This window comes from Polyergus mexicanus, unplaced genomic scaffold, assembly GCF_030449975.1.
Source record: "Polyergus mexicanus isolate NDT 795.1 unplaced genomic scaffold, iyPolMexi1.0 SCAF_17, whole genome shotgun sequence".
NCBI classification, from domain to species: Eukaryota; Metazoa; Arthropoda; class Insecta; order Hymenoptera; family Formicidae; genus Polyergus; species Polyergus mexicanus.
In genome coordinates this window covers 640,675-662,885 of record NW_027223337.1, presented here as the reverse complement: position 1 = coordinate 662,885, position 22,211 = coordinate 640,675, and the positions used below count along the sequence as shown (strand labels likewise).

Below are 22,211 nucleotides of genomic sequence, written 5' to 3'. Positions count from 1 at the left end.
ACGAAACGAGATGGCAGGTACGCTAATTTTACAAGCAATAATTTATCGGCGGAATTCGTCTCGCGTTCCGAAAATTGTTAATCATAAATTGCGTTATATGTCTGGCTGCACATATACACAACGGGAATTGTATTTCGTTGCCCTATTGTATTTCAATGCCGCGATGCTTTTATATTGTACCTCGTTAAGCGATACTTTCCAACTGGATATTAAAAACATTGCCAATATTAATCCGCAGATACGGTCTTTTTTTTTTTTTTTTAACATAATTAAACGCGCTAATTGAGCGCTTTCACTCACGCATCTAATTAAAAATTTTTCAGTTTGATAAAACAACTCACCTTAATCCATCCTCCATGAGCAGTCACCACAACATACAGCAAATACAGATCTATATCTTTCCCGTTGATCTTCGGAGTCTTCTTGAAGAGTGTCCTGAAATTAAAAAACAAGAATATGTAAGATATTGAAGATATTTCTCTCTCTCTCTCTCTCTCTCTCTCTCTCTCTCTCTGTCTCTCTCTCCTCAGACACAAATAAATAAAAAAAAGAAATGTTTAAATATGTATGATTCTAAAAGTAATGTCAAAAGAGTAATAAATATTTATAAAAAAAAAAAAATTGTGACGTTTTTTAGTGAAATCTTCATACACATGTGCAGAATAATCGTTGAGTTAATTAATCTAGAGAGAAATCTCAAATATATTTTCGATTCTCAATTATAGATATAATGCAGAAGACACAAACGTTTGTATCCATTACTCGCGCAGAATCGCTCAATTTAATCAATCAATTTAAAATTTAATCGACAAAAAGTCGTTGAAAGAAATGACGTATATATACCTGAAATCCATCGGACGAGATGAGATTTGAAATTTCAACGCGTGCCTCGTACGAGACGCTACCGTATAACACACATTTGCATTTTCACGTCACACGCGTATATATATATATATATATATAGAGAGAGAGAGAGAGAGAGAGAGAGAGAAAGAGAGAAAATCACGATTGGCATAAGAGCGATGTAAAATACACAATTAATTTAAGTCGCGTGACGACCAAACGCTCATTAACAAAGTAACGCATTTCCATCCAGACGCTATTGGAGGGAGAGAGAAAAAAAAAAGTACACGTACGAAAGATTTTCACACGTCTTTTCGCGAGACTTACTTATTTACTTTCCCGGTAGTCGCAGACGGAGAAAATCGTCATGCGAGGAAAACGCGAACGTTTAGTAAACGAAAGACGAGAACCCATTGTCTTGAGACTCGAAGGGTCTCAGAAATCGGTTCGACCTAACCTCAACCTGCGCTCCCGCGACTCAATTCACTCGCGTGTCACCGCGGCTTCTGACCGTCGATCGGTTCGAGAGCGAGTGCGATCGCGAGACGGAAGGGATGAGGAGGGGACGGGGGGAGGGGGAGGGGGAGGGAGAGAAGGTAGCGGGATCTAAGTTTCGAGATAAGCTTACGCGGAAGAGAGATGCGATCCTTCATCGCGGACAGAAACACGCGCGTTCTCGAAAGAGAGTAGGATCGTAGGTGCAATAACGGAGCGGGTATTAAAAGCTTACCCTCGTGTCTCGTGAAAGTGTCGGAGGTCCTTTAGGAAGTTCTCCCTCTCCTTCTCGTACGTGACGGGGTCCTTGTTGAGGATCTTGGCCATGTTCGCGGGTAAAAGTGCGCGCGGGATAGGTCTTAATCGGGATAGTGTGCTCTGGGTTTACAGGGCACGCAGGGACAGCGGGCAGACAAGTAGAAGGAGGTGCAGCACATGGGCGCGAACGGGGGCACATTTACGCGAGGAGTGTCCTGCTGCTGCTGCTGCTGCTGCTGTCGTCTTCGTCGTCGTTGCTTGTACTCGAGGACGAGGACGACCGCGTATCGACACGGGGTCGCGACCCGCTCCCGACATCGGGTCGTCTTGTCCCGCACCAAAGTCGGCCGGTGGCCTCTTCGTTATTCCGTCTCGCTCTTTCTCCCTCTCTCCTTCCTTCTTCCGTACGCTCCTGTTCCTCCTCTACCTCTGTTCTTTTCGCGCTCTCTTCTCTCTCTCTCTCTCTCTCTCTCTCCCTGTCTCTATCTGTCGGCCGCGCGCTCACTCGCTCTCTCGCTCGCGCGCGCGAAACGAGACGACGACGGCGGCGGCGGCTTTTTCCTGCCGTACCGCCGCCCCCAGATCGCCTGTTGGTCGCGTAACGCGTAACGGCGTATAACGCTCTCACGGGCGTCCGAGCGAGGTGCCCTCGCGCCGTGTGCAGGAAAAATCCAAACGTGCCGCCGAGACGGTCAATCGGGAACGATCGTACTCGCGCTTACGCGGGGGGCGCGTTACACGGACGCAACGAGACGCGAGACAGTACGGGTACAGTACGGCAAAGTACGCCACGGCACAGCACGACACAGTACTGCTCCGTTCTGCTTTCGGCACGCAACAAACGCGACGAACAAACGAAGAGCCTTCCTCTCTCGCGCTCGCTCTTTCTCTCTCTCTCTCTCTCTTTCTCTCGTAGACCCCCGATCGATTCACCTGTCACTTGTCAACGAAACTCACGGGATCCGTTGCGCCACGCACGACGCATCGGTGGGCTCGCGATGCTGCCCCGGCTCAGCTCTCGCGTAACGCCCGAATTCGGTCCCGCGCGTGTTCTTCACGCAGGCCGGCCGAGAGCGACTCGCGGGAGCGCTTTTCACTTGCGAGAGGCGAAGCGCTTGACGTGCGCCCGTATATCAAAATGGCGTCCCGTGCTGCCTGGCATCCATTGGCGAAGCCACCGCGGCCAATTTCCCGTACGCTACCGCCCGATCGCTACGACGCTGCGCCGCGACGGTATACACACACCGCGCACCGTTTCCGCTCACCACACACGTCGGCAGCGCGCGCGCTGACGTCCGACGCGACGCTCTACGTCATTTTACGCGCGGCCACTCGGCTGCGTAGAGGCCCCGACCCGTACGCGGCGCGTCCCACGACTTTTTTACCTTCCACGCGTACCGTCCCAACGAAAATCCCAAGATCGCACAGTATTTTTACTTTCAAAATGGATGGGTGATGGGTATCCCCCCCCCCTCCCTTTCCTCTCATGCTCATTCGAGCGAGCGTGTCGAACCGAACGGCACTGGGGCACGGTTTGAATTAATGCTCGTGGCGTATATGAGGAGGCGCGACTTGTCTCGCCGCGCGACACCGCCATCTGTTGTCGATCGGTTGTAATCTAAGCGGGAACGAAGGCGCGAAAAACGGCCCGATTTCAATTGTCATTTCTCCCGTTCGACGATCGTTTCGTCCCATTATAAATTAAAAATACCCGCATCGCCCTTGTCCCTTTTCTTATTATTCACCGTAAACACTGTAGTTTCGTTAATGTATTTTGTACTAAGGATTATTCGCATCGACGTTATCGCTTTCGCGAAGAAACTTTATTACGAAAGTTGACCGTCTTTAGCGATACATATTTAGAAATTTCTCTCGCGTCTATGATCAAAGTTAACGCGAATTCGACAGGTTCGCTTTTTTCGACAGATATTCATATGCGAAAAGCAAATTTTTAAAGATGCCGTACAAACGTAAAAAGTGTCACAGAGGTGACATGCATTTGAAAAAAGGTTGGAGAACTAAACGAAGAACCAAGGATCTGGACGAGGTAGGTAAATTTTGTCTAACCTCTTCAACCACGTGGATGTGCGTGGCGTAGTGTGCATTTTTTATTTACGATTATCGAACGTGTATCTCTGAATTTAGATCGATGAGGATTTGAAGGGGAACGCGAAGAAGCTGTTAAATCAGGAAGTAGACTTTGATAAACCCGGAGCAGCCCAACATTATTGTATCCATTGCGCGTAAGTTTAATATCGTGATATATGACATAACCTAATCTAACCTTTCATCGAAACTGTAATAATTGTGCCATCCGTTGAATTGTCATCTACAAAATCTTAATTATAAATTTTGCGCAAAATTATATATTTTTTTCGATAATCTCTCTAAAAAATAAAATTGCAAAATATAACGGAGTTTCTTTTACGCAAAATATTGCATTTAAAATGCTTCGTATGATATTAAATTTCAATGTAAATTAATACCGTACTGTGTATAATATATCGCATATTGAAATAACATGATATTGTAAAAGCAATATTTTAATGAAATATATATTGAACAATATCTTGTTAAAACTGTTAAAATTAAGAAAAATCTTATTATCTGATTCCAGGAGGTATTTTATAAACGAAACTGCTCTGCGTACTCATTTTACTACCAAGGTACATAAACGACGATTGAAGGCACTCGAGTTGGAACCATATAGTATCGAAGAATCCGAAAAGGCAGCGAGCAAGGGAAATTATATCACACCGCAAAAACGGAAGATCGAAACTGTAACGCGAGGAACTTTTAATGAAAAGGATGCAGATGCTGCGCCAAAAGCTAAAGCTATGAAAATAAATGAATAAAGTTGATTTATCGTTTAATTGATATATATCTTCATTATTATGTGGAAAAGGATTTAAAAAGATCGAAACACAATGATTAATAATCTGTACAATTCCACGCGCGCTTTACAACGAACGTGTAGAATTTCAATGCGCGATGTTCGTCGAAAGGTATTCTTTCCGATAAATTTAAAGAGAAATTACAGTTCGGCGTTATATATTTCTGGCAATAAAGCTTACAAAGCATTTGCATTTTTATCACCGTACCTGGATTGCGACGAGAGATTCGCCAATATGGACAAACTGCAGAAGGAGTTGGTGTTGCGCGGGATGAATGTTGACGTCGTTCAATTGAAGAATGCATGGAATTTCTACCTAAAGATGGTGACGGATAGAAGCGCTTTAGAAGACAACAACTCGGAACTCGCGGGTCGCGTAAGACGTCTATGGGAAAGTGTCGATCGTACTGCTGAGCAGGAGCAAGAAATGCACAAATTGCGTACACAGCTCAATATTATACGGCAAGATTTGAAGACGATAAGAGAAGCAATCTGGGATTTGGACGAAGATGTGATAGAGAGAATCTTGAAATTACCAAACGAGTTGGATCGGAGAACGCCCGTCAATGAATCGGTAGTGCTGAAGATCGTCGGGAGCACGCCCAAATTCGAAGAAAACAGGAGGAGTCACATTGATATCGGGACAAGCCTAGACCTGTTGGAATACAAGAATCCTATGTATTATTATTTATGTAACGACGCGGCCTTGTTTGAGCTCGCTGTGCTGGCGCACGCAAGTCGAATTTTCAATGAGAACGATATGATTAAAATAATTGGCACCGATTTCAGTCGTAGCCTCGTAGTGGAAGCCTCTGGCTTGAATCACGAGGACCCTACGGCCACCTTTGTAATAGAGAATCATAATGAGATCGAGAGGGGCTCACCGAACCGCATGCATCTGGTTGGCGGCGCGAGTTTGGTCTCTTTCCTGATATTGCATACGAAGCAATTGATAAATCCTAATCATTTCCCGCTCAAATACTTTGCAACTGGCAGACAATACATGCCGTTGCCGCGTGATACGCACACGTGCGGCTTATTCACGGCATGTCAGGCATCCGTGGCGCACGCTTTTGTCATGGTGAAGGACGTGAAAAGCGAAGAGTACGAAATTCGATTCAATGAACTTTTGGAAAACGTATGCAGATTGTACGATGATTTGTGCGATCATTATCGCGTCGTTATGCGATCCGCATCCGAGCTACAGCCTTGCGAGGGCTTGCGCGTGTCCTTCGAAATGTGGTCACCGTTTGCAAATCAGTATATAGAAATTGGTCACGTGTCTGCGTACGGTAATTATTTCAGCAAGAGGTTATTGATCGCCTATCAAACGCCATGTGGTAGGGATTTTCCCGCTGTGATATCCGGTACCGTTCTCTCCGTTCCACGTTTGCTAGCTTGCCTACTCGAACAAAATCCCAACAAATTCGTGATTCCACCAAAGATAGCCGATCTTGTGCTTTCGGATGACTATATTGCTACATAAATTAATGCTATGTAAATAAATAATTAAAGAAATTTCGTATATATATTAAGATTAAAATGTTATAAAATTATCGTATAAAATATTCAAGTTAGTTTCAAGTTGTAATATGTCCATAATATGTATTAGCGAAATAATAAATGCTTAAATATACATTACTTGACTTCTATATAAAACATAATTGCCGACAATCTGTCGTTGCTAGATTGCTATTTTACAAGATACCGATCGATGTAATGCAAAACTTCGAAAGCGACTTCCACCATGATAAGAACGATAATCATCCATTCCAAACGGACGTGATGACGATCACTCAAGTGCGATGATAAAATGCTCACTAGTTCCACACAGTGATTTAATCTCTCATTCATCACCTGTTTGTAAAAGATATATATTACCAAAAACACAAACATATTGTATAGAAAATATTTCTAATAAAGATCAGAAATGATAAAGAAATGATCTTTAATAAAGATAATATAATTTTTAAACTACACTTACTCTCGTACGTTTTGCGATGCTAAAGTATCCGCAGATTTGTTGATATAAACTTTCCAGATCATCTCGTTCCCAGTAGAAATCAGGTGTATCCAATAGATCCGAACTCAGATTAATCCGATGTCTAAGAGCGAACAATTCACCCTGTTTCCTCAATACCTCCTGCTGCGTCATCTGAAGCTTCCTTCCGGCTTTCAGATCTTCCGTGACGAATTCGATTGAATCGACATAACGATTCAACGATGCCTCCCATATGCCTAATTTGACAGATTGCGCCATGGCATTAGAGAATGTATACTTGTCCAACTTGTCCAAGTTTTCAGCTTCTCGCGCCAAGAAGATATCGCCGTCTTTCAAGTGGCTTTTTTTCCTATTGGGGAGATTTCGTGAATTAGTAATTATTTTTTAAGACTTAGATATTTGTGTATATATTTGCTTTTTAATTTGCTCTTTATACTTAATTTCACACATGGAGCTACGAACGTATAATATATATGAAAGCAATTAATAACGAAAAGAGAAAGTAGAGATACCCGGAATCGGAATAAGTATAATGCATCAACTCGCTTTCGGTGTGAATCAGCTCTTTCATGTAACGATTCTGCTCGTAATTTCTCAAAAACTGCAATAAGTTGCCACATTCGAGGTCGGAGATATTCCACATAACAATACTACCTTCTCGAAAGAAAAAGATCTCTCGTGGTTCATGTCCTACTTCATATTTTGCTACCGCATGTATAACATCAGGTAAGGCTGTAAAAAAAAAAAAAAAAAAAAAGTATACAATATAGATTAAACTTTAATTAATTTTACAAACTGGAAAGAATTTCTATTTCATTTTAAAGATAAAATAAAAAAACTAATAAATAAATACATTTAAGTACACAATACATGTATATTGTTTTGTGAATTTGCTAAAACTTCGCAATATCACTGACTGTCACTGGTAACATTGAGATTCAGATTGTGATGAAATAAAAAAGATGATTTCAGATAAAAATGTATTGTTTAGATTTTTTGTTCTATACATAAGGGGACATCCAATAGAATATCCAATAATTAAGGAGTTTATGTTATAATAAAAAAAAAACAACAAAAAAACAGGAAACTTATAGGAATATTTTTATTTATTTATTTTTAAACCTAAATATGTATATAAATATAATAATAATAAATATTTAATATAAATATAAATATAAATTCATACAAATATCAAGCTCTTCAAGAATATTGCACTCCGACAAGCAACAAGAAGGAATGATATTACAACATAGCTGCATAATACCATATATAATATAACTTACACGCAATGTATTTGCGCTTTTCGCATGTGCTAGTTATACTATATTTTAATCAATTAAAAATGGACTGTCGCAAGCACCTAAACCGGTCGCTACACCGCCTTCGTTATCGATAGCTAATTTCGTTCTTAGCATATGACCACCCTGTTTATTGACAATAATATTTTTATCGTCTCCGATAATAACGCCGAATATGCCTAATTCCGAGACTAACTCTTTTGTATCTATATCCATGTTAGTTCCAGGTTTCACGACGTAGTTTTTATGTACCGGCGGATTAATTCGATCCATGAGAATCCAAGCTACTCGAGCCTGTTCAGATTTTACAGATTCTAAAAAGTCTTTGATATCCGTCCCATATAAATTGTTGCAACCGCCTTCTCTCTGCGGTTTTAACACGAAACGCTGGGGATCTGAGATTCCCATTTCTACAGCAATATTACCATATTCGTCAAAGTCTAACGGATATAGACCTAAAATTAAAAAATCGTATATGTAGTATAATTTAATTTAATACAATATATTGTATATATACAGTTAAGATAACAAACATATTTTCTATTATTATTATTATATTATCAATATTAGAGCGATCGCAACATGTTTCTGCAGTTTAAAGTTTAAAGAGAATAGAATCTTACATTTAAAATATATAAATGTATAATAAAGTTATATACCAGTAAATATCTCTTTGACTTTTGTCACTGTTTTTTCATCCTTTAAGAAACGTGCAACTATGCCAGGCTTTGCAAGAGTTTGTTGAACTTTCTTGGTACCGGCCAAGTGGTATTGAATGCTTGGACATTTGATCGCCAATGATCTCTCAATCAGCAATCTCGCGTCCCATTCTTTTTTAGTGTGATATTGACCGGGCTCATAGCCGCATCTGTAGTAGACTACAGATATAATATAATCACTCACTATTAGCTCCATATTGGAGCCCAGTCTCGCAGTGTCTGCTAATTGCGTCAAATTTCTGCGAATCACTTTTACATTCGGATTCTGTTTTCGTATTTCAAATTCGTGGAAACGCTGATCGCAGATATTATATGTAACATCTTCAATAACAAATAAAATAACAGCTCTGCAAATATTTTCACATCTCTAAACATACATGAAAAAACTGAGAAATATTAATCAAATTAAATAAAAAAATAAAATTGAAAAATCTATATGATAAGAATGGACAAAAAAGAGAGAAAGATTGGATAAATTGGAATAAATATTAAAAATCAATAGAAATTTATAGAAATTTATAAACATACTGTGGATTGTCATATAAATTCCATGCTTTTATCATGCCTGAACATAGCGTTTGTAGCGCATTATTTTCAGGAAGATTGCTCAATTCAGCTGTATAGCCAATTTCTTGCAAGACAAACTTGTGTAACTGCGTAGATATGGGTCCTAGCCAACCAAATCCCGAAGCAATTGTATTTATCTCAACCTGTTTCCAACAGCAGTGAGGCTTGAGTTTCTTATTGTCTTTCTTAGGACAACTCGTATTTAACATTAAATCTGAGCGTAATATACCAAGGGATATTTTCTGAGCAACTCCTTCTTTATGAATAGTTTCATAGATGTCAAATAAATTCTTGGTGAAGTCATCAACTTTTATAGTTTCTTCCAAAGTCTCCTTTAAAAAATCATAATCATGAGCTACTTTGTGTATAAGCATGTTTAAAGTAATCTGAATGTCACAAGCATTTTGAAATTCTTCTCGTGGAAACGGTGATGGAAAAAGCACAAATGGTGCAAACTGCAAAACATCTCTGTTGAAATTTATTTTCGATCTCAAACACATCCCATTCATAAGGGCCCAATCCTTTGCTTTCTCTATCAGGTCTTGCAATTCGTTTTTTGAAACATCTAGCGAAACGGGCAATTTCATTGTTGCTTGCTTGTCTCGATGCATTTTTTTTCCAACTAAACAGCTAAACTATGCCTTGATTAATCTTTAAACTTTCAGATATATTCCTGGAATACTATTGTCGATAGCGTGTACAGAATAGCCCTTCTGTGCTCTAAAGATGTTATATTTTATTTTTGTATGTCGAATTATAAAATATCAGAGCGTGTCCGATTCACGTAATAAAAATTATAACAATCACTTCACTGTATTTAGTTATCACTTGTATTATAATAATTCACTCTTTGTGAAATGTGATTAACTTTCGCGTGTAATTATTTGTTTATAAAGACAATATCAGATGCATCGATTGATCTTAAAAAATAACTATGACATAGGTCAATATGTGGAATGATTAATATAAATGATTTCCATACGTAAAAACACAATCACTTTTCACTCGATTATCTGGATCGTCAATTTATAGCGTTGACATTAGCCGACAATATAGCTGACAATAACTGACAGTAACTGATTTTGACTGGTAGTCTCCACTTTATATAAGCCAATGAATGAGCGTAAACAACTAACGAGTGTAACCAGTGGACCAATCAGAAATCTTCTTAAAACACGGTATACACAGTGACATGCAAAAACGTGGAAAAATTTCGCGTAATCTAGCAATCGTTTACACAGCACAAATATTGTTGCGCAAAAGCGCGACACATCGATAAATTTTCTTAAAAATACTTACAATTTGTGGACGTAGATATCTTACTGGGAATATACAGCTGTTGATCCAGCAGGCCATAAGCTAAAGCTTCCAAATTATATTCTTCTGCTGTGGCTAGAGCTTTTACATTCCATGTCTAATAAAAAGAGAAATCTTCTTTATACATATATATACTTTTCTCTTTTTCATATACATACATACATACACACATACATACTTTATTACAAATTGCAATATAGGCTGTGCTCCGATATTCACTGCTAGTACTGAAAATCTATAGTGTACGTGACGTAAACTATAGATTTTCAGTACCGGCAGTGAATATCGAGATGCAGCCACAATTTTCTAATTTCTCACACAGAAATAAACTCACATCAGATTTTGGAGTCTTGTCATCGCTTATTATAGCCTTATTTCTTCTAGTCGATCTCTTTTTTATTTGAAATGTAGATATATTTTCTACAACACCAGTTTCATTTTCTTTTAATTTATTTTTTTGTAGCTGCAGAATTGTAGAATTATGAAAAAGTCTCTTGTGTATTATACAGACGTCATGTGTAAGAAACTGTCTTTGCACCAACGTTGACTCTTTCTGCAAAGTTCTCAAGCTTGGCACAATCCCCCAGTATGCATCAATATTAATTTTATTTCTACAGCTTGATAATGCAAGCCTATGAATCATTCTGAGACTCATTTTATCAGGTGTTATTGTCGAAAATGCACACTATTATAAATAGCACTGTTCTTGTGTATATAAATAATATGCGTCTTTGTACAAATACTTTTCAACGTATTAAATAATAAAACAATTACAGTTGTAAAAATTATTAACGCGACACGTGTACGATAATTGTCACCTGGCAACACAAATCTCGTTAATCACCAACATTTGTCATATCAATATTGTATCAACTATTATTCATTCAAATCATCAGTTTCTTTTTAAATAATTTGGCATTTTAAACTATATATTTGTATATTTTGTATGTAGTGAATTAAGGTTATGTCATAAGTGACAAATTTATATTAACCGGTAGACTTCTTGATACTCTTTCTACAAACTGAATCTCGTAATATATCGTTCATCCGATAGTCAACGTCCATAAAGTAGTCGATTGCACCAAGATGGGCATCGCATAATTTTTACGATCAATTAGTAAGATCTGCTAAAATGCATGGCAATATCTGTCAATTACATATATTTACAAATTATAAATCTGATAAAATAAAAAATTATAATATATTTTACTTGTATCATCGACGAGATACTATTAAAGACCATCAGCCCTGATGGGTACATTTTTGTGACCATCAAGTAGGCCCGGTGAGCCCGGAGGTAATAGAAGAATGTTGACATTACCGGCCGTTTCATTGAATCGAAGATAATTACACAAAAATTATATTATTATTCATACGGTTATTTTACTTCATCCAGTTATTAATTTATTATCGAAAACACCGACGAGATATCTTTATAGAGACCGATGATATCTTATAAGATTTAGCATATTACTGAAAAAAAAAAAAAAAAAACTCTTTGCATTGTCGATAATAAAACAGTAAATTTACAATAAAATATTTATTTTGTTGTTCTTGAGGCAGTTATATAAAAGATCTATACATTTTTGATAATAGAAGAATAACTGGATGGACTAAAATAACGCGCGGCGAGTTTTTTTTTCCAGTCGCATTAAATCCCATAAGACTTTATATGTATTTGATTAATCATTGAGCAGATAATATGATGATTATGAAGAAGTTATGAAAGCAGAGAATTTTTATGTCATGAAATTAAAATTTAAATTGATTGGCGTTACGAATCAAGTAATTTGAATGACCAATCAGAATGAAGGAAGCAAAGATTTCTTCGTTCGATTGGTCAATCGAACGATTTGAAGGATTTGTAAAGTCCGGTGCACATAGAAGTGCACTTAAACGCTCCGAAAGCTTGCTAAAAGTCGAACCAACCGGAAGTCGCATTTCTCTTGTGTTTGACACGTGAAACGTGATAAACGTACTGGTTCAGCGCTGATCAGTTTTACTCAGTACAAACAAGTACAAATTGGTTATCTCGACCAGTACGAGATTTCAATCATGGTAAGCGATTAATGTGATTAATATTTGAATAAAATGAAATCTGCTGTAGTGATAGTATATTTAACTTTTAGAAATCACATTGAATACTTGAACTTTAGGTTAGGCATGTCTCACCGAAGCTACGACGGCTCACAAAGTTCAAATAATCGTTTAGAAACAATATCGCACATGTTTTTTCAACAAAATAAATGCGAGATTGTTATTGATACACATTGTACACATTTTCTAATAAAGCGTATTGATTGATGTTTTTCGTTTCTATTTCCTAGGCAACAACCAAGGTAGATAATCCTGAAAAACCAGGGCAAGAAGTCACTCCCATTCATCGAATTAGAATCACCCTCACATCGCGCAATGTTCGTTCCCTTGAAAAAGGTAAATATAATTTTGATAAATGCAATTATGTATTTTGTTAACTGACATTAAAACTTTGGAAACAAAATGAAAAAATTATATCTATAATTTTGAATACAAGCTTATAATGCGGTAAATATAAACCGAGTATCCTTTTTTTTTTTTTAAGTATGTGCGGAATTAATCAATGGGGCCAAGAAGCAGAAGTTGAAGGTCAAGGGGCCTGTTCGTATGCCTACAAAGATTTTGAGAATAACGACTCGTAAAACACCTTGTGGCGAAGGTTCAAAGACATGGGATCGGTTCCAGATGCGAATTCACAAGAGAGTTATTGATTTGTATTCGCCATCAGAGATTGTGAAACAAATCACAAGCATTTCAATCGAGCCTGGTGTAGAAGTGGAGGTGACGATTGCTAATGAATAAACTGTAATCAAAACTGAATACAAAGTTTTAATAAAAATATAAAAAAATTAACTTATGAACATATCTTGACTAAACGCAAAGAAACTTAATGCAGCTTAATGCTAATTGTTTTCATATTAAATGCAGTTTTCTCTATATGATTTGCAAAACATAGTGTTACTTTTTAAAGGATAATATTGAGAAGTTTATCGGAATTAAAAACAGCTGTCTTTAGATCATTTATTGTATATCAAGTCAGTAGAAAACTTCATTTTTGCATAAATTACAGTGGATTAATCTTTACATTTTTCATTTCCATATTTATTGAAGAACCGCGCTAAAACGCTTAACCAAGCAGTAGAACACTTTATTAGAGACTAGCTGTAATAAAAAAAAAAAAAACTTGCAAATATCTGTCCAGTTTATCAAATGTATACTTTATTATTCGAATATATATGTATATATATTCAATTTTCATCCTCGGAAATGTCTTCCCCTTTATCATTATGCTCCGCGCCTTTATTGTTATATTCAATTTTGCTGTTCTGTTCGGCTCCTTCGCCACCGCTGAAATCGCCCTCCATTCCCTCCACTTCCTCCTCGTCATCGTCGCCAGCGACTTCTGCATTTTCAAGTTCTGCTCGTTCCATCTGTCGCGCTAATTCGGCCTCGTCCGTCGCGGTAACAACCTTTGGCTGAAAGAAAAAAGATTTTGACTTGCGGCATATAAAAACGTTAGGATTAAATAAACGTATTAATTCGGGAAACTTACTGCCATTTGGACATTAAATACACCCCCGAGCGACGTTATTTTACTCTGAATAACTTCGATTGCGTCTCCTAATGCCTTTAATCCATCCTGTTTTTCTGGCGTAGATGTCGTCATAACTGAAAGTTAGCATTCAATAAAATACAATATTATAATTTAATATTTATTTATGATTTTCTTTTAAAGAACATAATATAGTACGTACCATACAGGGGAGGAGCAATTAAATTGATTTTTATGGGTAATTCGTCAGTGGAGAGAGCTAAGCCAGCCTTTAACGCAGTCTTTACGGCATCAATACCTTCGTAGCCGTAACATGCTACTTCCACATCCGCCCTAATTTTGACAGCTTGCGAGGTGAGTTTCCGTTTGATATTATTTAACAATACTTCTTTCGTGTGCTCATCGAGGCCACATTCCGCTAAAATGGAAGGATCCCTGAAAATTATCAATATTCATAAATATATTTATATATATGGACATTACACAACTACTTTATCATATGCAGCTGATCTTTTTACAATACTGATTGCTTGAAGAAATCGTAAGCAGATGCTTTCTGTTTCTTATATTTTTCTTCAAAATGCCAGGCTGTCTTCTGATATAATTCTTCTAATTGATCATCATTATCATAATGCAACAATTCTGCTACATGTCTTAAAATTGAATTAACAGCTTTAGCTTTAGCATATCTCTCTGTACACTTTTCCACATCCTCGGCAGACACACGACGCTTGCTCAGATCAATATAACCTTTTCCAAAAATTATATATATCGTAAACATTGAATCACATAAATCGATAGAATTTAATAAATCGTAGTTACCTTTCTCTTTATCCACTCGAATAACGACAACCGGTTCGGTTTTGCCTACTCGAATGAGTTTATTAATGGACCTAATACGTCTTCTGGACAGTTCAGAGAGCAGGATCATGCCCTCAATGTTGTTGTACTCCAATAAGTGCACATATGCACCCATCTCAGCTATACTACGCACATTTACCATTACCACATCTTCCACTTCTGGATATTTTTCTTTATAAAATCGACACGACAGCACCATATTTGCTAAAAAAAATACATGAAGCCTAGCATCAACGTACAATATACGGTGTCAGAAATGATATCTTGGACATATTAATATATTAAGTATTAAACAATGTAAAGTATAAATACTATTTGAAGAAAGTATGCTAACGACAATAGCGCGTGAGAGATGAAAAAGTTTCAAATTGAAATGTTTATTGAGAAAATAAAAAGAAAAAGTAATAGGTTAATTGTTGTAGATTAACATTGTGGAAAGCTGATAAAGTGTCAGTACCACTCCAATCGTTACCTGAATAAGTATACTCTCGCACAATGATCTTTCTTCTATTTTTATCGGCGATAGAGGTACAACGAGTATATTAGTATAGACACTCTTCCTGCTTATACCACGTTTCTCTATGGACATTCGCAGTCGACATTTTAATCTTTGGCAACGAGTTTGAATGGCCTTGAACGTAGACAGTGTTTTAATTCATTTTTCATAGATGGCAGTATGAATGCTCGCAAAATCGCCTATCATAGACATTTAAGTCTATGGTATTTAAAATTGCTAACCGTAAATTCACGGATATTTTGAAGAGGAACGATCGTGGTAACGTCTGTCAATATTGTAGTAAATAATAAATTCATCGTTGATCTGAATCCCATATCAGACTATGTATTGAAGATTGAAATTTGATTAATCAGCAGAAAGGCTATTTTAAATTCTTTTGTTTAGTCGTATTCCTATCTTTAATCTTTAAATTTCAATACGTAGTCTGATATGAACTTGGGTCCGGTTTGTACGCACGCGACAAGTTGCGTCAAATCGCTTTTCATATAAAAAGGCAAATCGACCAATCGAAGCGGAGAGTCATTATCTCTAATTGGTCAATCGAACGAAATATTTGCAAGCACTAGGTAAAGTATATCTATGATGATATCGTTTAATTTTTAGATCCGCGATGGCCGCGATTAGTTAATTTCTTCACACGTACGTTTCATGAGGTTGGACGAATCCGTCTGGATAAAGCTTAACAGTTCGTTTACACAGTATGTGTATACACACACCTGTCCTTCAATGACAATCATTTTTCGTGCGCAACACTCGCGACAGTTAATTACGGTGCGGGCGACATGTTCCGGTCAGGTTAGAGAGGAGGACAGTGACGTTACGATGATCAACATCGGCAACATAACGCAATGACAGCAACACTGACGACGATGACAATGACACGTGTTGTCACGAGCGAGGCGTAGTCGGGGACAATAATCCCGACTGCATGTGAAAGCGACGACGGTTATTGTACATGTCGTTGGAAAAAAGCGTCGTCACGCGAATCGTCCTGATAGAAGAAGACGATTCGATTCTAGGAAAGATGCCGTTAGTCGTGAGAAACTGCCCGCATCTGGCCAACTGCAGTGATCTCGCCTTCATCGAGGCGGTGATAACGCGGGAGGAGCGTTTCGCCAAGTGTAGCGATTGCGAAATTTCGGAACCTAATCTCTGGCTTTGCTTGTTCCCCGAATGCCGTTGGGTCGGCTGTGCCGAGACCCATCTCGACCACAGTACCATTCACAACCAGAACTATCCGAGCCACTGCGCCCACATGAATCTGTCTACCAAGAGAATCTGGTGTTATGCTTGTAAGAGCGAGGCTATCGCCAAACATGTGCCGTCATCCTTATTGTCGCCCACACAAATGGAGTTCAAGACTATGGGCAACAAGTATGCCGGGGACGCTCCTGGTGGTAGCGTCGAATCCAAACTGGATGGCTTGGATAGATTGATGTTTGATAAGTGAGTAAAAATCAAAATAATATATTATCTTCATTATACATATATAAATCTTATAAGAATCTTAAAGACACAAACTGCATTAAATTATTTAATTAAACAGTTGTCTGAATTAATATTTCAAAGGTTTGACAACTGATTGATGAGGAATAGATTATGGAAAGCCTTTTTCACATTTTTAATAGTAATAAAATTCACTTGGAGTATTACAATATTTCCAAGCAAATGTGATTAAAAAATGAAATTTAGAAACTTTGAAATATCTTGTATGTTCTTTTTCTTTCATAGATTTTATGGAGACTGGTCTATAAACAGAACTAATTCGGAAAAAGTAAATTCGTTTAACGAACGATCCAGGGATTCCGCCGATAGTACAGATTCGGATGAGAGCAAGGACTTTTCCGGGAAGCCGAGAGGTTTAGTGGGCTTGCAAAATATTGGCAACACTTGTTATATGAATGCAGCACTGCAAGCTCTATCCAATGTGTCTCCCTTGACGCAATTCTTTTTGGAATGTGGTCATATAGTCAATTACATGTCGAAAGACAGGAAACCTGGATTGAGCCTAAGCTATCTGAATCTCATTCGAGATATGTGGAACAAAAAAACTAGGGGATACGTCGTGCCGCACGGTATTCTATCAGGTATTAGGACAGTTCATCCCATGTTCAGAGGGTATCATCAACATGATACTCAAGAATTTCTCAGATGTTTCATGGATCAACTGCACGAAGAGCTGAAAGAGCATATCGAGGACGACAGAGATATACAGCTGCGACTTAAAGGACTGGGCGATCACTCGTCGGAGGACGAGGACGAGACCGAGATAGATGGTAATGCGTCCAGTCAATCCGACGCCGAGTACGAAACTTGTGACTCGGGCGTAAGCGAACAGAGCTCGTTGAGCGACGAAGGTGAACGCGGCACGAAGAGACGGTATTCTCGAGTATCGCAGACGGAGAAATTGCGTAACAAATTCACCAACAGAAACCTGAAAAAATCGAACATGGAGCCGGCGTTGCCGACGTTTGCTCCGCCGCAACGTTCTCCGCAAAACTCACCGGCCAAGCATCGCACTAAGAAGCAAATGAAAACGCGCAGCATCATCAGCGACACGTTCGACGGTAAGCTCCTCAGTAGCGTGCAGTGCCTGACGTGCGATAGAATTTCCACGCGGGTGGAGACTTTTCAAGATTTATCCTTACCCATTCCGAGTAGAGATCACATCGATATGTTGCATCAGGGATCGCTGACGCCGCAAAAAGCTGGACCATGCTCTGACGTAGTCTACGTGACTAATCAATCAGGATGGCTGTCGTGGTTCCTGCAGTGGATGCGCTCGTGGTTCTGGGGACCAGTAGTCAGTCTGCACGACTGCCTCTCCGCATTTTTTAGCGCCGATGAGCTCAAAGGCGACAACATGTATAGCTGTGAAAAATGCAATAAGCTACGCAATGGCATCAAATTTTCCAAAGTCCTGGAACTGCCCGAGATTTTGTGCGTTCATTTGAAAAGATTCCGTCACGAATTAATGTTCAGCTCAAAAATTGCCAACTATGTGTCGTTTCCCCTCGAAGGTCTTGATATGCGACCATATCTGCACAAGGAATGCGTGTCCAAAGTCACAACCTACAATTTAATATCAGTTATTTGCCATCATGGTACGGCCGGTGGCGGCCATTACACCTGTTACGCGTTGAATCCGGACACCAATAAATGGTACGAGTTCGACGATCAGTGCGTGACGGAAGTGTCGCCGGAAACAGTGAAGCACTGCGAAGCATACGTGCTCTTTTACAAAAAATGGTCCCCAGAGATGTCGCAATTGCGTGATAAGACCATGGAACTCATAGAAATATCATCTCGCGAACTGTCTGATTTGAACTTCTTCGTGTCCCGGCAGTGGATCAACCGCTTCAATACATTCTCCGAACCCGGCCCGATCGATAACTCCGACTTCCTGTGTCCTCACGGAGGAGTAATTCCTGTTAGGGCGCAGTTTGTCGACAAGATCAGCATGCCTATACCACAGGCAGTTTGGGAATATTTGTATAATGCGTAAGTTCTCTTGATGCATAACCTTGATTCTGCGATATACAAAATTATTTTTCTATATATGTATATATGTATATGCTTTTTTCTATTCACATTATTTCAGATTTGGAGGAGGCCCAGCTTGCACGCATTTGTACGAGTGTCCAATCTGTGAAGAGAAGTACGAATCTTTGCAGAAACGTAGGCAATACGAGATGGAATTATTCCAACGGTTGAATCACTCTTCCGACAATCACACAGCTATCTACGCATTAGCTATGGCTTGGTTGAGACAATGGCAGAGCTTCGTCAGAGGCAAAGAGACACAGCCACCAGGACCAATTGATAATAATTCCATCATTGTAAATAAAAATGGACAAAATAGTCTTAAAGTTGGTGAGTTTTCTTTCATATTCAAGAGAAATTATTTGTAATAAAATTATTATCAAATTATTATTTATCAAATTGTGAAAAAGAATGTATAGTGTATTTGTCACTTTTACACTCATCTTTATGTCTTTGTTTGTAGGCTCAGATTACGGTCAAATTCCCGAAGAGTTGTGGCAATTTTTCCTGAGTACATACGGCGGTGGACCAGAATTGATGCTGCACTCGTGTCAACGACCGGTGCCCGCTCAGCCTAACGTTTCTATACATTCCGTGTCGAATCCGAATTTGATAGATCCGAGTCTTAAGTGTAATCGTATGGAGGCTAAGTCCAATAAACTTACTATGACCAGGAGCTCGGAAACGATTTCGCAACAAGACAGCGCGATCGAAAGCCTACTTTCGAGCAGCGACTCTCATCAGACACAGAGAGACGTGAGCGAATAAATCGCGAGTAAATTGCGATTTTATGCAACGTCCCGTTCATTATGACAAGCATTTCCATTGGTTCTTTAAGTTAGCCTGTAAGTAATCAAATTATTCTAATTTCGCGAAATTCCACGTTTTATGCTCAAAACTGCTTGATACTTGCTAAATTTTTATAAGCGAGATACACTGAAATGTACAATATCTATGTGTATTTTTAGTGGAAGTAAAACAATCACTGTCATTTTGCGATTTGAAGGAGTAAGACAATCAGATATTTTTGTACCAGTAGCGATTTAGGTATAAAATTTATGTGTAAAATTAAATTCTTTCATAATATGCAATAAATTCGAAAGTATCTTAATCAGAAAGAAAAACTATACATGATTATAAAATATATATTAATTTTATTTGCAATATAAAAACTAGACAGAATGTTCGTTTTCGATTTAGTTCATTCACTAGAAAGGATTATTTAAGAATATGCTGAATACCTGAATATGCGAGAGAGATATACTTTTTATTTATTTCGAAGTCATAGCGGTTTAAAAAATGGAATGACATTGATCGTTTTAAGTCCATTACTTTGACACGATTGTGCACTGTATAACTTGTTCAGCGACGTGGAATTTCATCGTACAATTTCATTGATGGGAATATTGCGTATGATGGGAAACGTAGTTATAGTACAAAAACAGATTTACTATAGACCGTACATTATTTAAATACAAATCTTAGCTCGTATTTTTCGCCCAAAGTCTAGGCCATAACACCGCGCGATTTCGATGTAGTTGAGGCTCACATTTTTGATGTTTATACATTCGCCGTGACGTTGGGATATGCATGTGTGTGTTATTTCTGCACAGAAAGACAGATAGGTTTTCTCTCTCTCTCTCTCTCTCTCTTTGTTCCTCAAAGTCATGTACATAACATTGTTACTTCTTCGTTGGTGTCGTAGCCTTTCAGTCCGAAAAAAAAAGAAAGTGTGGAAGACTGACAAATCGATTTTATTTAAAAAGAGAAGACATTAACTGTACGATCTATGAGCGGCAACTTACGTTAGTTACAAAATCGAATACACAAAGAAGTTTAATGATCTACTTTTTTTGTTTTAAAGCAGATAGAAGAAATTATTGTTGTTGTTATTTATATATAAGTAAATTTATTGCTGTACACATATAAGTTTTTTCCTATCAGAGTTAACGCAAGAGGAGCTCTCGTGACAATGCAATTCACCGGTTGTCTGTAATCTCCTGCAAGCATGAAAAACAATTGAGTTATACAAGCTCTAAACTACAAAAGTTTTAAACTGCAATTAAATATATGTACGCGCTTCTCTCAGATATCATACAGAAAAATTTTATCTTACCTTATCTTTACACATCTTGACAAAGTTTTTACATAATACTCAGATTTGTCACGATTAACACGATTGTCATCTGTATTATATGTAAAAAAGGAAGAGATTGTAAGATAAGATGAGCGATATTTACGAAAAATTGGAGATTACAATGTGCATATAATGATATCGAGTTAAATAGTGTTTTATCTGTATAATGCTATGATGAATATCTTCGATTTTTTTGTATATATGTCCCGGTAATTATTCCAATGAAAGGCTTTTAATTTCGATATTATCTGATTATTTAATCACATCTGGATTATAAAACATCACTTTTATTCAGCAATAAAAACTTATACATTAAAGATATGTAATGATAAATACTCGAATATTGCGACGAATACTCAAATATTGCAGTCAAATTTCTCTGTTATATATGAGAAGCGTACTTTTTATTGCTTATCAATTTATTAATTGCATTATTTAATTGTTCTATGCTTGCAAGAGATATGGAAAAGAATCATATATGTCACGAATTTCTCTTGTGATTGTGTTTTCATAAATCCTGTCTCGTTAATTTGGATATATCTAATATATTTAAAGCGGGTATTAATTTTAATATAGTATCACGATATTGCGGAAAAGTAAAACAAACGCAGTGCAATTTGAATTTTATTCACCGGGACGCAAACAATTGTAAAAAAATTGTTGAGGCTACTTCTATATAATCTGCTGTCCAGAGCATAATGTTCATAAGATGAATAATAAATATATAAGTTGGATTCTTTATTTATTGAATTCAAAGACTGTTTTTGTCGAGCGAAATGTACATTTGTTCGTAATTCTACATTAAGATTCTCAATTTCTTTTCTATATAGCTGTAAAAAATTTATCATTTTATATCATAAATCAATTCACACAACACTGGCTTACTATAAAATGACAAATTTCATAAAATTACGCATAATATTGGCGAAATATTTGTGAGCTGATTGGAGTGAGCGATACAAAAATTTCAATTTTAATCCACAGTATTGCAAAGGAAACCAGCTCCGAAATATTACACAATAATTGCAAGCCCATAAATTTAATTAAGAGCACCAAGAGTTTTTAAATCTAATTTATTTCTACTTGATACACAAGATTATGCGTGATTAATAATGATGAATAAAATGATGAAAGCGTTTCTTTCACGGCAGTTTTATCTCTAAATATCGATA

At 37.7% G+C, this 22,211-nt stretch overlaps 8 protein-coding genes across 10 annotated transcripts in view; 4 read left to right on the top strand and 4 right to left on the bottom strand.

Moving 5' to 3' along the window:
• The window catches only part of Bap170 (Brahma associated protein 170kD), a 39,664-nt gene extending 36,232 nt beyond the window's left edge, over window positions 1-3,432 (bottom strand). Inside the window, exons 1-3 of one of the 2 annotated variants that reach the window (XM_070310096.1) lie at window positions 2,530-3,432; window positions 844-901; window positions 342-435 (exon numbers count right to left, since the gene is read on the bottom strand). In XM_070310096.1, the coding sequence (XP_070166197.1) occupies window positions 342-435; window positions 844-854 (105 nt within the window). In that variant the 5' untranslated portion in view covers window positions 855-901; window positions 2,530-3,432. Of the gene's footprint in view, window positions 1-341; window positions 436-843; window positions 902-1,573 lie in introns of both variants that reach the window. The other variant, XM_070310095.1, reaches the window with a different exon arrangement.
• Window positions 2,817-4,459, top strand: LOC138940868 (zinc finger protein 593 homolog). The gene is made up of 3 exons (XM_070310101.1): window positions 2,817-3,643; window positions 3,742-3,839; window positions 4,214-4,459. The coding sequence occupies exons 1-3, from the start codon at window positions 3,554-3,556 to the stop codon at window positions 4,449-4,451; spliced, it is 426 nt and encodes a 141-aa protein (XP_070166202.1). The 5' UTR covers window positions 2,817-3,553; the 3' UTR covers window positions 4,452-4,459.
• Window positions 4,460-4,494: 35 nt separating this feature from the next.
• Window positions 4,495-6,399, top strand: LOC138940866 (serine--tRNA synthetase-like protein Slimp). The gene has a single exon (XM_070310099.1). It carries the CDS (start codon window positions 4,524-4,526, stop codon window positions 5,973-5,975), a length of 1,452 nt encoding a protein of 483 aa, XP_070166200.1. The 5' UTR covers window positions 4,495-4,523; the 3' UTR covers window positions 5,976-6,399.
• On the bottom strand, window positions 5,996-11,425 carry LOC138940867 (required for meiotic nuclear division protein 1 homolog). Its single transcript, XM_070310100.1, has 5 exons — window positions 10,727-11,425; window positions 10,375-10,489; window positions 7,004-7,223; window positions 6,474-6,840; window positions 5,996-6,346 (listed from the first exon to the last, which is right to left on the bottom strand). Exons 1-5 carry the CDS (start codon window positions 11,045-11,047, stop codon window positions 6,182-6,184), a joined length of 1,188 nt encoding a protein of 395 aa, XP_070166201.1. The 5' UTR covers window positions 11,048-11,425; the 3' UTR covers window positions 5,996-6,181.
• Window positions 7,591-10,228, bottom strand: LOC138940865 (glutathione synthetase). The gene is made up of 3 exons (XM_070310098.1): window positions 9,037-10,228; window positions 8,449-8,855; window positions 7,591-8,244 (listed from the first exon to the last, which is right to left on the bottom strand). The coding sequence occupies exons 1-3, from the start codon at window positions 9,684-9,686 to the stop codon at window positions 7,820-7,822; spliced, it is 1,482 nt and encodes a 493-aa protein (XP_070166199.1). The 5' UTR covers window positions 9,687-10,228; the 3' UTR covers window positions 7,591-7,819.
• A 901-nt stretch (window positions 11,426-12,326) lies between the features above and the next one.
• Window positions 12,327-13,281, top strand: Rps20 (ribosomal protein S20). The gene is made up of 3 exons (XM_070310068.1): window positions 12,327-12,450; window positions 12,720-12,825; window positions 12,974-13,281. The coding sequence occupies exons 1-3, from the start codon at window positions 12,448-12,450 to the stop codon at window positions 13,228-13,230; spliced, it is 366 nt and encodes a 121-aa protein (XP_070166169.1). The 5' UTR covers window positions 12,327-12,447; the 3' UTR covers window positions 13,231-13,281.
• A 158-nt stretch (window positions 13,282-13,439) lies between these two features.
• On the bottom strand, window positions 13,440-15,469 carry Eif2alpha (eukaryotic translation initiation factor 2 subunit alpha). Its single transcript, XM_070310067.1, has 6 exons — window positions 15,315-15,469; window positions 14,804-15,046; window positions 14,500-14,731; window positions 14,184-14,416; window positions 13,982-14,097; window positions 13,440-13,904 (listed from the first exon to the last, which is right to left on the bottom strand). The coding sequence occupies exons 2-6, from the start codon at window positions 15,039-15,041 to the stop codon at window positions 13,677-13,679; spliced, it is 1,047 nt and encodes a 348-aa protein (XP_070166168.1). The 5' UTR covers window positions 15,042-15,046; window positions 15,315-15,469; the 3' UTR covers window positions 13,440-13,676.
• A 123-nt stretch (window positions 15,470-15,592) lies between these two features.
• Window positions 15,593-22,169, top strand: Usp20-33 (Ubiquitin specific protease 20/33). 2 transcript variants are annotated; one of them, XM_070310064.1, is made up of 5 exons: window positions 15,593-15,614; window positions 15,963-16,805; window positions 17,091-18,860; window positions 18,961-19,232; window positions 19,366-22,169. In XM_070310064.1, exons 2-5 carry the CDS (start codon window positions 16,315-16,317, stop codon window positions 19,668-19,670), a joined length of 2,838 nt encoding a protein of 945 aa, XP_070166165.1. In that variant the 5' UTR covers window positions 15,593-15,614; window positions 15,963-16,314; the 3' UTR covers window positions 19,671-22,169. The 2 variants fall into 2 exon arrangements, with proteins under 2 accessions (XP_070166165.1, XP_070166163.1); XM_070310062.1 differs by having other exon boundaries at window positions 15,610-15,638.
• The last annotated feature ends 42 nt before the right edge of the window (window positions 22,170-22,211 follow it).

Excerpts from the sequence above, each read along its gene's own strand:
- LOC138940868 (XM_070310101.1), top strand. The coding sequence starts at position 3,554 with ATGCCGTACAAACGTAAAAAGTGTCACAGAGGTGACATGCATTTGAAA. Across the intron at positions 3,644-3,741 it reads GAACCAAGGATCTGGACGAG|ATCGATGAGGATTTGAAGGG; the intron begins GTAGGTAAATTT and ends CTCTGAATTTAG. Across the intron at positions 3,840-4,213 it reads CATTATTGTATCCATTGCGC|GAGGTATTTTATAAACGAAA; the intron begins GTAAGTTTAATA and ends ATCTGATTCCAG.
- Eif2alpha (XM_070310067.1), bottom strand. The coding sequence starts at position 15,041 with ATGGTGCTGTCGTGTCGATTTTATAAAGAAAAATATCCAGAAGTGGAA. Across the intron at positions 14,732-14,803 it reads TCGAGTGGATAAAGAGAAAG|GTTATATTGATCTGAGCAAG; the intron begins GTAACTACGATT and ends TTTTTGGAAAAG. Across the intron at positions 13,905-13,981 it reads TATTTAATGTCCAAATGGCA|CCAAAGGTTGTTACCGCGAC; the intron begins GTAAGTTTCCCG and ends TTTTTCTTTCAG.
- Rps20 (XM_070310068.1), top strand. Across the intron at positions 12,826-12,973 it reads TGTTCGTTCCCTTGAAAAAG|TATGTGCGGAATTAATCAAT; the intron begins GTAAATATAATT and ends TTTTTTTTTAAG.
- Usp20-33 (XM_070310064.1), top strand. The coding sequence starts at position 16,315 with ATGTCGTTGGAAAAAAGCGTCGTCACGCGAATCGTCCTGATAGAAGAA. Across the intron at positions 16,806-17,090 it reads GATAGATTGATGTTTGATAA|ATTTTATGGAGACTGGTCTA; the intron begins GTGAGTAAAAAT and ends TTTCTTTCATAG. Across the intron at positions 19,233-19,365 it reads ACAAAATAGTCTTAAAGTTG|GCTCAGATTACGGTCAAATT; the intron begins GTGAGTTTTCTT and ends CTTTGTTTGTAG.
- LOC138940867 (XM_070310100.1), bottom strand. The coding sequence starts at position 11,047 with ATGAGTCTCAGAATGATTCATAGGCTTGCATTATCAAGCTGTAGAAAT. Across the intron at positions 10,490-10,726 it reads ACAAGACTCCAAAATCTGAT|ACATGGAATGTAAAAGCTCT; the intron begins GTGAGTTTATTT and ends TCTTTTTATTAG. Across the intron at positions 6,347-6,473 it reads GCATCGCAAAACGTACGAGA|GTGATGAATGAGAGATTAAA; the intron begins GTAAGTGTAGTT and ends TTTTACAAACAG.
- LOC138940866 (XM_070310099.1), top strand. The coding sequence starts at position 4,524 with ATGATTAATAATCTGTACAATTCCACGCGCGCTTTACAACGAACGTGT.
- LOC138940865 (XM_070310098.1), bottom strand. The coding sequence starts at position 9,686 with ATGCATCGAGACAAGCAAGCAACAATGAAATTGCCCGTTTCGCTAGAT. Across the intron at positions 8,856-9,036 it reads AATTTATATGACAATCCACA|AGCTGTTATTTTATTTGTTA; the intron begins GTATGTTTATAA and ends AAATATTTGCAG. Across the intron at positions 8,245-8,448 it reads AGTCAAAGAGATATTTACTG|GTCTATATCCGTTAGACTTT; the intron begins GTATATAACTTT and ends TTTTAATTTTAG.